Source organism: Staurois parvus, unplaced genomic scaffold, assembly GCF_062004578.1.
Source record: "Staurois parvus isolate SC_StPar_1 unplaced genomic scaffold, SC_StPar_1.0 ptg000184l, whole genome shotgun sequence".
Classification (NCBI taxonomy): Eukaryota; Metazoa; Chordata; class Amphibia; order Anura; family Ranidae; genus Staurois; species Staurois parvus.
In genome coordinates, this window is record NW_028317980.1 from 7,542,194 (window position 1) to 7,556,055 (window position 13,862).

The window sequence follows — 13,862 nt, forward strand, 5'->3', positions numbered from 1 at the left end:
TCCCCGGACCCTGCATTCACTATATCTGTTTTCCCCAGACCCTGCATTCACTACATCTGGTCTCCCCGGACCCTGCATTCAGTATATCTGGTTTCCCCGGACCCTGCATTCACTAGATCTGGTCTCCCCGGACCCTGCATTCACTATATCTGTTTTCCCCAGACCCTGCATTCACTATATCTGGTCTTCCTGGACCCTGCATTCACTATATCTGGTCTCCTAGGACCCTGCATTCACTATATCTGGTCTCCTAGGACCCTGCATTCACTATATCTGTTTTCCCCAGACCCTGCATTCACTACATCTGGTCTCCCCAGACCCTGCATTCACTATATCTGGTCTCCCCGGACCCTGCATTCACTATATCTGGTCTCCCCGGACCCTGCATTCACTATATCTGGTCTACCAGGACCCTGCATTCACTATATCTGGTCTCCCCGGACCCCGCATTCACTATATCTGGTCTCTTCCCGAACCCCGCATTCACTATATCTGGTCTCCCCGGACCCTGCATTCACTATATCTGGTCTCCCCGGACCCTGCATTCACTATATCTTCTCTCCCAGGACCCTGCATTCACTATATCTTCTCTCCCAGGACCATACATTCACTATATCTGCTCTTCCCGGGCCCTGCATTCACTATATCTACTCTCCCAGGACCCTGCATTCACTATATCCGCTCTTCCCGGACCCTGCATTCACTATATCTGGTCTCCCCGGACCCTGCATTCACTATATCTGGTCTCCCCGGACCCTGCATTCACTATATCTGGTCTCCCCGGACCTTACATTCACTATATCTGGTCTCCCACAGTACACACTACATGGAAATGCAATTATTTTAGTAAATATAAACTGCTAAATACCTTTTCTCATCAGCAGTTAGAGCAGTCTTGTGACTTCTATCAGTGTCCAGCAGAGCACTGGTTAAAGCTTGCAGGAGGAGTTTTCATTCTGCTGTAGGAGGATGTAGAACCCCTGACCTCTGTCTGAACATTGCCGATTGGCCCTGTGCTGATCAAATGCAGTCTCCAAAGAAAAAAACCTAACCTCTCTAGCAATACACACCAAACTGAGCATGTGCAGAGTGACTCCACACAATATCTTTTATCAGGAGATAAGAGGGAGATACTGGAAGAAGGGGAGGCTCACAGAAGACAGGTCCAAACAGCGTTTTTACACAATGCAGAAGATTAACCCCTTAGGTTTTACAGTGAGTATAACAAGCATGCTTTACTGCATATACAGACTGATTGTACTGTTGTGGGTTTAGTAACACTTTAAAGTGGTAGCAAAGGCTAACTTTAGCTATTCTTAAAAACATTCCCTTCCCCCATCCTCCTACCTACCCTGTATAAAAAAGATCTGTGTACTTACCTTTTTTTAATCCAGTCTGGCAACATGATTCAGCAGTTCCGGTATAGCAGTGTAAGGGAGCAATCAACAGTGTCTGTGAATTCCCAGGCTGTGACATCACCCAAAAGCTCCCATGGCCCACTCATTATCAGTGCTCCCTCCTCTCCCCTGCAGCAGCCGTTCTCTGACACGGGAGATGCTGGATCATATGGATATGTCACCTGTATCAGCTTTTGCACCATGCAGTTTTAGTAAATAACCCCCTACAGATGAGAACTCTGAGCTGAGTTCCTACTCCTTCATAAGGGAACCTCACTTACCCTCCTGGATTTTATATTTATTTTATATTTTGGTGAACGTAACAAGAGGAACTTGGGAGATTTCACTGTTGGAGAATGCAACACAAGTAAGAACTCAGCGACAGACTATTTTAAACCTGAACTCCATGCGCAAATACGGTCATTTAAATATATTTCTTAATAGCCAAAAAGGATATAAATCCACTCTGTGTGCACCAAATACCTTTTCAAACCCAACTGTTATCTTGAAAAAAATTGTGGTGACATCATCACTGTGCTGTATATAGCCTGTACAGAAAGCAGATATGTGGGAGGGACACAGAAGGCCCGCCCACTACAGGCTGCCTGCATAAAACTACAGGAGGGGCGGAGACAAGACCAGCCATCCTGCACAAGGAGAGAGAGCAGCAGTGAATGGTCTTTATTACAGAGGCAAAGTCTGACACTGGATCATTACACAGATGTGGAAGAAATATTCAAAGCAGTCCAAGATTCAAGTAAGAACACACGTCTCTTTACTTTACCTCTTCTTCAAAGCCCATATCTATATTTATTCATGAGCATGTTTCAGGTTATTTTCAACAGGATATCAAGGTCAGGTTCAAAGTCTGTGGGACAGTTTATTTCCACCACTTGTTCTGACTCTTGAGCTTGAGGTCTCCAAAGAACTATCAACTATATCTTCTATTAAGTTATACGCTAATGAATAAGGATTTCTTGACCCCGGAAACTTGTTGACTACCATTTTTCTACTGGTTTTGACTTCATTGTCAGGAATAAAGGTGTAGGCAAGAGCAGTCTGGGTTCTTCACTGCAGGTGGCACTTGACTGCAGTGGTATTGCAGATAGGCAAGGAATTTGAGAGGAACTTGGTTCTTCTATGATTTCCTCGGTGACATGGGGCAGTTATCCGATTGGATACTAAGGCCCCATGTGACTTTGGAAACCATCTTGGGTCAGGCAGAGTCTATTTATGAGTCTGATTCCCAAGCTTGTTACGCTTTGTGCGAGTGGCTGGTGTAGGGATAGAATACCTGTCAGTCAGAGACAGTGCTTAAAGTAGAGCTCCACTGAAAAAGGGGAAGTTCTGCTTTAAGGACTGGTCCCCCGCTCCCCGCTAAGGACTGGCACCTTTGAGGAGCGGGTACCTGAAATTGACAGATACCCTCTCCCACATCTGCTGTGATCGCCTAGGTGATTGGAAGTAGAAGTTGTCCTCCCCCCGTAGTCCTCTGGGACACATGACAAGTGACATTACATGACACTCCTTTTGGACTTTTCCCCCACTTTGTTTTTCTGAGTGGCCTAAGCCCATTTGACAAGAAGCACTACCATCCTGAATTTGAAGAATGCCAAGCATCAGGTCCAGCACTTCTAATATTTATTGTTCTGGAACTTAAAGTCTAATATTGAAGCACTACACCAGAAGGTAATAGTCCAGACACAAATGTACTTCAAAATAGGATAAAAGATTTTTATTGCAGAGCCGACATATTTTGGTGGGGCAGAGTATACCCCTACCTCAGGGCTGTAAAGATGCAGAGACATTGAAGCTCTGAAAACCTCCACAATTCTTGGCCTATGGTGTCAATCCAAGACTTACGTGTGTTGGGCAGGTGCAGCGTGGTGTGTTGGGCAGTTTGCACACAGAGTCCTGATTTGCAAGAAACAATGCATTGTAAAAGTAGTTCAACAGATCAATGAGGTCCCTGTGAGGAGGCTCACCCAGTCTGAAAACTCAGGGATGCCGACAGTGTCTGCCACAAGGAGTGAAGTAAGGCCTGTCCAGTCTAACCCAATGGGGAATCTTCCTGAGAAGGTAGACGTAGTCTCTGCTCTCTCCGTACTCCACCGGAACCTCTCCCTTCCGCTAGTGCTGTCCGTGACATGCTATCCCTACACTAGCCACTCACATAAATTGCACCAAAACCAAGAGTCAGAGTCTTATTGTAGTACTACCCCCTTAGGGGCTGCTGGATTTGATTTGAGTTCCCCTATACTCTGCAAGGCCAGGAAACACGCATTTTCCACACCTTGCATACTGGAGTCAAAGAACAGTCCTTGAGCTTGTTTTTGTGATTTTATTAAGGGGTTAAGAACTTAGATGGGGTCTAGAGGTATATGGGAAGCTGAAAGAACTGCAGAACAAAAGATTAACTCCTTAGCAACTATGTACAAAAGATGTGAATAGAAACAGTCTCTTTCCTTGACGAGCGCCTAGTGTACCTCCTAAGACCTTGGATGATTACTCCTCTTCACCCAGCTGCACTGAGGGTATTCCATGAGCAAGGGGGCTGAAGAGATGTTAATTTAGAAACAGTCCCACATGAGAAGCTAGTTTGGTCTTGAACCAGACTTCCCTCTCCCCTTATCAGGCCCAGGGGGTGTAAGAGTACTCACACTGTCCTCTCCTGTTAGCTTGGTGGGTTGGTGGCTGCCTTCAGGGCTTACGCTGCGCTGGCTCCTTTCCTGCTACACAGGCTATCCTCCCTGGGAGATGTTGAGGCAGTGGAGATCCTCTTTTCCAGTGACCTTCCTGTAGGTGGGCTCCCCTCCCTGAGGCCTCCTCCCAGGCTCCTCAATCTATCTTCCACAAAACGCTGCATCTCTCCCCCCAGGATCTGCCACATTTGAGGTTTACCCTGGTCACCATGCCCAGCCTCCTGCCAGGGTCGCTCAAGCATGCAGATCTGGGCCTTTTCCCCTCCTCCACACTTCCCTCAGAAAGCTCTCAGGTCTCTGAAGAGGTAGGAGGGCTCCAGAAGCCCTGACCTGTTAGAGCCTCACTACCTCACTCCCAGGCTGCTACTCAGCCTCTATCTAACAAAAACTATCTGACTAAACTGGAGGGTGTTACATTATATCAAACTGCTAACACTACAAAGCTGTCCATAATACTGCCCCAAACTACATCACCGACCTAATATCCAAATACCACCCAAAACGCACTCTCCGATCCTCACAAGACCTCCTTCTCTCTAGCTCCCTGGTCTTCTCCTCCCATGCCCGCCTCCAGGACTTCTCCAGGGCATCACCCATCCTCTGGAACTCCCTACCCCAACCCATCAGACTATCACCTACTCTCCTCTCCTTTAGGCGCACCCTGAAAACCCACCTCTTCAGGGAAGCCTACCCCTCCCCCTGCTAACTGCTGATCTCCTCCTCTCTTCCCACCACTCTATCCCCCACAGCTTTTCCTCCTGTACCACTATCCCCTCCCTCCTAGATTGTAAGCTCCAAGGAGCAGGGCCCTCGAACCCCTCGTGTATCACACTGTATTGTTATTGTACTGTCTCATGTATTGTCTCCCATTGTAATGTACAGCGCTGAGCGAACTATTGGTGCGATATAAATCCTGTGTAATAATAATATAGACTCTGCCTAACCCAAAATGGCAGTCAGGGTCATGTGGGACATGAGCATCCAACTGGATCACTGCCCTGGGTGACCAGGGAAGTAATCAAGAAACCCAGTTTCTTTCAACTTCCCCTCCCCTTTGGATTTCTGCTGTGGTCGCTTGCCACCAGGGACAGACTGACCATTTGGAAACTCGGGCACTGCCCGAGGGCTCGGGGTCAGTAGGGGGCCCCATGAGATGCCCCTGGTACCTTTTTCATAGGCTTTTTTGAGTTTGGGCAAGGACACAGGGGCCCCATGATCCCCTATTGCCCGGGGGCCGCATGAGTTGTCAGTCCGCCCCTGCTTGCCACCTACAGTGGAGAATACAGACTGAACCTGCCTAAATGTACGAACCTCCTTTGCTAAAGGATCTTAGTTCCAATAAGATGGAAAACCTCTTTGTGCTATAAAAAGCCCATAAAACTAGGAGCTACAGTAGTTGTCAGTCTCTAGAATATCAGAAAAAGCCTGGCTATCGTATTATATTACTGGAATTACATAGAAGATTACAATATATATTGTATATCTGAAAGACTTATCTCAACCCGCTCAATCCCCATTCATACAAGGCCTCAGAGGACCACTGCTGAGATTCTCTTTACAGCTCAATCGCTGGGTCTAATTTAACCGCCGTGGAGTGACAGAAGGGACAGACCGCCGGTGATTGACTTCCTGCGCAATTTACCAGGACAGGGAGAAAAGTGTGTCACATTGTTAATGATCAGAGTACATGAACATTTCATGGCCATTCTATTCATTAATTCCACCATCCAGATGGGGTCTGTCACTCCTTTCCTGGCTCATTATAATTGAATTTTTGATGTGAGTCTTTTTCATGATTCAGAGAATATTCTGTTGCTTCAGATCGCTTTCCGGTGACACGGATGTCACTTGGGGGATAACCTGAAATCTCTTCTGGCTATACATTATATTGCAGGGTTTGGAGCTCTGCAAAGGTTACCATCTACAGGAATGAGTACGAAGCCATTATATATTTAGAATTTCGGATATATTCTGCTTATATGCAGCTGCAGGTGAGATGACAGTCTGTCAGCCGTACAGGAGGTAAAAAGCTGTAATATGAAAAATGACAGAGTGCTTTGTTATGAACATCGCTGTTTGATGCATGCGGCTGCTTTGTAGCTCCTTTTACAAGTAATGCATAGTGGTTTTGTATATATTTGATGATGATTATTATTATTTCTTGTGGTTGGGGCTTAACATTTCTTTTTTTTAGGTGAAAATTTGCTTAATAATATTTTGAATTCTTATTTTATCCTGTTTTTACTACCTGTTGTAAAAAGTCTGAAGTTTACAGAGCTCAGTTGCTCAAGCTGAAAGTAGAGGCTAAACCCAAGAATTTTTTTTTAATATATTGTAGGTTACTGGTCCATATATGTAGTGGCTGCATTTGTTTTCTTTTCTCAGGCTAAGAACATTTTTTCAGCAAGTACAAAAAAATTCTGTTGATTTTGCTAGAAATACTGCGTCCTTGTCACTTCCTGTAAGTTGAACTGAAAGCACAGAAAATGTTATGTTCCTTCTGTAATATACTAATCCTCTTACCACCGAAGTAATGGAGGACTGGAGTTGAAGTTTAAAGTGGTTGTAAACAGGGGCATATTTGCCACAAGGCAAGCAAGATGTTTGCCTAGGGCGGCATTATTCAAGGGGGCAGCGCCACCCCCTCAGCAGAATGGACACACGTGGCAGCCGGTGACTGAGGATAGGGAGCAGGTGAGACACAAGCACAGCAGTATAGGCTGCTGAAGGGTGTCCGACTCTCGTTCCTGGATTATGATCAGAGATCAGCGCAGCAGGACGATGTTCGGCTTTCTTGATCATGGCTCCAAGGGTGGCCGGCGGGTGAATGCTGGAATCTCTCTCTCCCCAACCCCCACCCCCATTTACTCTTGCCTAGGGTGGCACACAACCAAAATCAACCACTGGTTGTAAACCCTTATATATACCCAGTGCAGTGCCTGGCCTCAGCTGACACACAGACATGAAACAAATCCTCCTATATAAGTTGTACCTGTTTATCTGCAGTAATCTCTTCTCTATATCCGTTCAAATAAAATTTGTCTGAGAGTTCAGAAAACAGGGGATGGATAGTTGAATTTAAACACAGTAGAGCTCAGTGAGGAGAGCTCTGAAAACTGTTTGGAGGAAAGGGATACCCCATCTTTCACACAGCACACAGGAACAGAGCTGAGGCTCTCTATCACAGGATGTGTGCCGGAGGTCTCTCCCCTGTTATCATTTTTCTCTTGGTGTCAGGAAAACCTGTCAGAAGTGATTCATGCTGATAGTAGAAGAAGGAGGCAGCAGACAGAAATGACACTTGATGCTCTTAATTGAGACAAGTACACACTATAAAGGGATATGCTTTGTTCATATTTAATGTCTGAGGTTTACAACCATTTTAAAGTTCAGCCTGAGTCACAACCATGGCTCCTTTTATATAGAGAATTGAGTGAGGATAACCCCCACGGACTGGAAGTGTGTTTTTTGCAGGATTATCAGGTGAAAATAAAGGAGAAAAAAATCCTGATTAAAAATAACAAATACAATCACCACTTCTAAGGACTGGTAAGCAGTAACATATTATTCTTGTTTTGGGGTATAAATATACTTTAATACATGCAAGTGACTTAGATTTCTCACTTAATGGAAGGCTCCACCCAATTTTTCAGTAGGACAAAGTAATTCTCAGATTCCCAGGATAGGCTTCCTCCTTGCTGATGTTTAAGATAACCTATAGTGCTCAGGGAATCCTTTGTCATGTATAAAATATCTATTTGTTAAACAATTATATACATGTGATATAAAACATTGTTTTGTAAAAATGTTTATAGGTACCTTTTAAAGTTTTTCATGTTTCTGCTTTACCCCTTTGCTGCCAGGTCCGTACATCGTTCATCCCCCCCAAAAATAATTTTGAGCCCTCCCACATATTATTATTATTATTATACAGGATTTATATAGCGCCAACAGTTTGCGCAGCGCACATATACACACGTACGAACGTAAATGCATGAAAATGTCTATTGCGATACACGTTACATATCTCTGCACATGCCAGAGAGCAATAATTCTAGCACCAGACCTCCTCCACAACACTAAACTGATGACCTGTGGGGGCTTTTAAAGTGTCGCCTATATAAAATATAGGGTACTGAAGTTTGTTGCCATTTCAGAGGCACACACAAATTGAAGGTGTTCTATTGGATTTAGGTCAGGCCATTCAAAAGTCTCAATTCCTTCACCCTCCGGGAACTGTCTGCATACTCTTGCCACACGAGGCCGGACATTATCATGCACTAGGACAGTGGTGGGCAACCTTTTTTTTTCAACTGAGCCAAATCTCGCCAAAACCACGATTGGAATTTATTTTGAGAGCCACATTATTAAAACTGAAAATACATCCCCCATATAGTAATTCATCCCCCATATAGTAATTCATCCCCCATAGTAATTCATACCCCATATAGTAATTCATCCCCCATAGTAATTAATCCCCCATATAGTAATTCATCCCCCATAGTAATTCATCCCCCCTATAGTAATTCATCCCCCCTATAGTAATTCATCCCCCCTATAGTAATTCATCCCCCATATAGTAATTCATCCCCCATAGTAATTCATCCCCCATATAGTAATTCATCCCCCATATAGTAATTCATCCCCCCTATAGTAATTTATTTATTTATTTATTTATTTATCGAGTTTATATAGCGCCAAAGGGTTTGCTCAGCGCTGTACAATAGAGGGGGGACAATACATGAAACAGAACAGTAACATCAAACAGCACACGAGGGGTTAGAGGGCCCTACTCTTTCGAGCGTACAATCTAGGAGGGAGGGGGTAGAGGCACAGGAGGAAACGGCTGTGGGGGATGGAGTGGTAGGAGGAGGGAAGGGCAGCGGCTGTTAGGTGAGGGTGGGGTAGGCTTCCCTGAAGAGGTGGGTTTTCAGGGAGCGCCTGAAGGTGAGGAGGGAAGGTGACAGTCTGATGGATTGGGGTAGTGAGTTCCAGAGGATGGGGGAGGACCTGGAGAAGTCTTGCAGTCGTGCGTGGGAGGAGGAGACCAGGGAGCAAGATAGAAGGAGGTCCTGTGAAGAGCGAAGGGTACGGGTAGGGTGGTACCTGGGAATCAGGTCGGTGAGGTAGTTAGGGGCAGTGTTGTGAATGGCCTTATAGGTCAGGGTGAGCAATTTAAATTTAATGCGTTGGGCAATGGGGAGCCAGTGGAGGGAGAGGCAGAGGGGGGTGGCAGAGGTGGAGCGGCTGGTGAGGTGGATGAGTCTGGCCGCTGAGTTCAGGATGGTCTGAAGCGGGGAGAGCCTGCACTGGGGTAGGCCGGTGAGGAGGGAGTTGCAGTAGTCCAGGCGTGAGATAATCAGGGAGTGTACTAGTAGTTTAGTGGTGTCTGGGGTAAGGAAGGAGCGTATCTTGGCGATTTTTAATAATAATTCATCCCCCATATAATAATTCATCCCCCATAGTAATTCATCCCCCATATAGTAATTCATCCCCCATAGTAATTCATCCCCCATATAGTAATTCATCCCCCCTATAGTAATTCATCCCCCCTATAGTAATTCATTCCCCATATTGTGTCAATTCACTTACCTTTGCTCCACGCGTTCTTCTCGCCGTGTTCCGGCGCCGTTCTGGTCTTCAGGGCGGACTGTGAGAGGAGAGGAGTTCATCACGCTGCCCCGCCTACATCCTGGCTGCCCCGCCTACATCCTGACAGCTGAAGAGTCCTGACTTTTGGGGCGGCCGCCCGAGAGGAGGGAGGGGAGCGGGCGCCCGGCACACAGAAGAGCCGCATTTAAGTTTGTAAAGAGCCGCATGTGGCTCGCGAGCCGCGGCTTGCCGACCACTGCACTACGAGGAACCCAGGACCCACTGCACCAGCGTAGGGTCTGACAATGGGTCCAAGGATTTCATCCCGATACCTGATGACAGTCAGGGTGCCATTGTCTAGCCTGTAGAGGTCTGTGCATCCCTCCATGGATATGCCTCCCCCAGACCATCACTGACCCACCACCAAAACGATGTTACAGGCAGCATAATGTTCTTCACGGCTTCTCCAGACCCTTTCACGTCTGTCACATGTGCTCAGGGTGAACCTGCTCTGATCTGTGAAAAGCACAGGGAGATCTGCCAAATCTGGTATTTAATGGCAAATGCCAATTGAGCTCTATGGTGTTGGGCAGTGAGCACATGTGAAAGTACCAATAAATCACTACATTTTATTCTATCCACTATTTATACATTAATTCTAGGTAGGTGTGTAAATTGGGGCGGCTGGTAGGGGCCCCAGTGCATTCAATTGCCCAGGGGCCCATGATGCTATTAAAATGGCCCTGAAAGCGAGTTCCAGTTACACGGAGATGTGAAGGGAGCCTTAATGTGTTTAATCCCAAGATTTTTCTGCAGTTGCCCTCTGAAGGACAATAACACAATATTGGACCATGTACAGGATTTATTATCCTATATAGAGTATTTGTGAACGGAGATGCTTTACAGGGTTCCTAGTATTGTAATATTACTCTTCTGTTTTCAGTGATAGAAGAAAAGAGCTGCATGGATCCAGGACCTCCACTGAATGGTTATGGAAAATTATCAGAACAGGAGTTTCATAGAACTGGGAATAAAGTGGCGGTAGGGTCCACCATCCATTACTTCTGTAACAACTCCCATGTCCTCAGTGGAAACCAGGAGAGGAAATGCCTGGAAACGGGGCAATGGTCTGGGAAACAGCCAGTCTGTATCAAAGGTAAGAGAAAATATTAAATTTTTTTAAAATAAATTACTATTTGCGGGCTTGCTGGGGACACATTTACAAATGCCGCCTCCCCCATGCACCTTCTTTCCTGAGAGTCAGCAGTCAATACATTGCACAGCTACTGGCTCTCAATCCCAGCTGTCGCTGACACTAACAACTGTGGTCCTCACTGACAATCATGAACCAATCAGAGTTGTTCCAAGTCATGTGATTGCTATGTGAGCTATGACATTGTGATCACATAGAGGTTTCATAGAGAAAAAAAAAACCTTCGAACCCTGTCACCTTTAGGTTGCAGTGAAATCTGCAAAGCCATCAGTTTGGCTTGGGAATCTAGTCATCAATGACCTCTGGCCATAAAAGGATTAATATTGGAGTGGTTGTAAAGGTTGAAGGCTTTTGCATCCTATGAATGAAGGTAAAAAAACCTTTAGTATGCAGCTCCCCTCTCAGTTCCCATTAATACTTACCTGAGCCCTATTTGATCCAGCGATTTGTATGAGAGCTGCTGCTCTCCCGGATCTCTGCTTCCTCATTGGCTGAAACACAGCAGTGAAAGCCATTGCTGTCAATCACAGCCAGTGAAGATGGAGTAGTGGCCAAGCCCCGCTTTGTGTGTCTTATGAACACACAGAGCAGGGCTCCGAAGTGAGCATGCACAAGTGCTCCCAGAGCAAGCGGCTTGCTATGGGAGCACTCGGAGAAGAGGAGGAGCCAGGAGCACAGCTGGGGGATGAACATTTGTATCCAACACCCAAGGATAGATCATCTGATGAATAATCCATCCATCTTGATTAGAGAGGCAGCAGACTAGGATCACAACTAGGTCCCCATACATTGTACTTTGACCACAGGCTAACCTCCTTAAAGGAGACCTTGTATATACTTAATGGAGCGCTGCTCTAAGTGCTAATGCTATGGTTCCGATATCCCATTCCAGATGTCGTGCTGGTGTACATATGCTAATCCAGTAAAAGGGGTATGATGAATTATAGGTGAACGCCACTCACAAAGCAACTCCATATCCATTGAAGGTAGAGAGTGGCCTCAGCCCCAGCTCCTCCCGATAGTTATGCCATCTGATGCATTTTGACCCACCTCTGGGACTTTGTAATTGAGGTGAGGCGAAACGCGTTGAGACTGCTCTCCACTTCCCATGCTGACTCTCACCGATCCTGCACTACCAGCCACCTACCAGGAGCTTCATTGTATTATTTACAAGCTAAACTCTACTGAGTAATTTTCTTGTGTCCTCTAGCAAAGCACATCCGGATCAGCACATAGATCCCTCCTCTACCCAAAGGCTCTCCTGCACTAGTTTTTACATATAGTGATGCTGCTTGTTGGGTGATTAATAAACATTAATTTTATGTACTTATATAGCACCATCAATTTACATATATATAGTACATTCACATCAGTCCCTAACCCTCAAGGGGTGTACAGTCTAAGGTCCCTAACTCACATTCATATACTAGGGCCAATTTAGACAGGAGCCAGTGAACCTACCAGCATGTCTTTGGAGTGTGGGAGGAGACCCTCACAGGAACAGGGAGAACATGCAAACTCCAGGCAGGAGGTGCCATGGTTGGGATTCAAACCAATGACCCTAGTACAGCCAGGTGGAAGTGCTAGCCATTTAGCCACTGTGCTGCCACAATGATATGATACCTGGTACAGATATATCAGTATAATCCCCCCCCCCCCAGGGGCGGACTGACAACTCATGGGGCCCCCAGGCAATAGGGGATCATGGGGCCCCTGTGTCCTTGCCCAAACTCAAAAAAGCCTATGAAAAAAGGTACCAGGGGCATGTCATGGGGCCCCCTACTGACCCCGGGCCCTTGGGCAGTCCCCGAGTTTCCAAATGGTCAGTCCGCCCCTGGCTCTGAGGAAGAGGTTGTGTCCTCGAAATGCGTTAGCCAGTTGGTCATCCAGGGTTCCATCGTATGGACTCAGATATTGTTTGGATCATACATCTTGTTCAGTTTGACATGCCTGTGTTATTATGTCCATTGTGAGTATGATACCTATTTTTGTTTCTTTAATAAATTATTTTAAACGATAATGCACTAGGTCGGTGCGCCCTTTTTCTGTTTCTCCATTTGTATCCATGGTAGTGGATGATGAGGCTACATAATATTTACATTGTCCAGCATTCCCCTTGTGTGAGCCTCAAGATATTCCTGCTGCCATAAAAGAACCTGTGAGTGTGGGATTTTATATTGAACCAATTGGAGAGAGAAAGGGACATAAGTGGGCGATGGTGGTCTGACCGGCTCCGGGACTAGAAGCTAGAAGTAATTGGGTTGTGTTGGTCTTCTAAGGAGACCAGTACTCTTCCAAGGAAGTGTGAGCTCAGGCCATCAGAGGAGATCAGGAAGGATGATCCCTCCAGTGAGCAGGGACAGGGGAGGTGAAGCCTTGTCACCGGAGTACAGAAGTCAGAATACAGAGAGATCATGAGTCCTGGCAAAGGTCAAAGAGCTAAGAGAACCTGTCACCAGTTCAAGGTGGCCAGAGCTATGGCCAGCAGTGAGGATCACGGGACCCAGAATACACCCAATGGACAGAAGTGTTCACGTCTGCTACAAGTGTATAGAGTAAGCTGCGGGAGTCAGCATGTGTTCACATATTCATAGGTTTATATTGAGACTTGCCGCCCACTCATTTGGCACAGAGCTGGTTAAGGACCACTCCTGTCTATCCCACTCAGTCTGTCTGACTCCTTTATCCGGATTAAACATACACAGACAAATTGGAAGTGGATATTTTCAGTGTAATTCGTTCTTCCTTTCAGGGTAATTGCTGAATATAATCAAAAAATATGTTTAAGGCTTTGTGTTTTTCCCTCTTCCCGCCCGTCGTGGGATTAGGGCTGCATTAAGTGCATTGTTGGGCAGGCATTGTAGATTGCTATGGGCTAAAAAAAAAAAAAACACATTCTAAAAAGGCTTAAGCTGAAAACTTCTAAATTAGTCTGTATTTAGAAACTCATTGAGACTT

General features: G+C 45.9%; 1 protein-coding gene across 1 annotated transcript in view; it reads left to right on the forward strand.

Annotated features, from left to right (window-relative positions):
- Window positions 1-13,862, forward strand: part of PAMR1 (peptidase domain containing associated with muscle regeneration 1) — a 99,952-nt gene that overhangs the window by 75,682 nt on the left and 10,408 nt on the right. Inside the window, exon 7 of the mRNA XM_089677353.1 lies at window positions 10,635-10,847. Within this exon, the coding sequence (XP_089533479.1) occupies window positions 10,635-10,847 (213 nt within the window). The remainder of the gene's footprint in view (window positions 1-10,634; window positions 10,848-13,862) is intronic.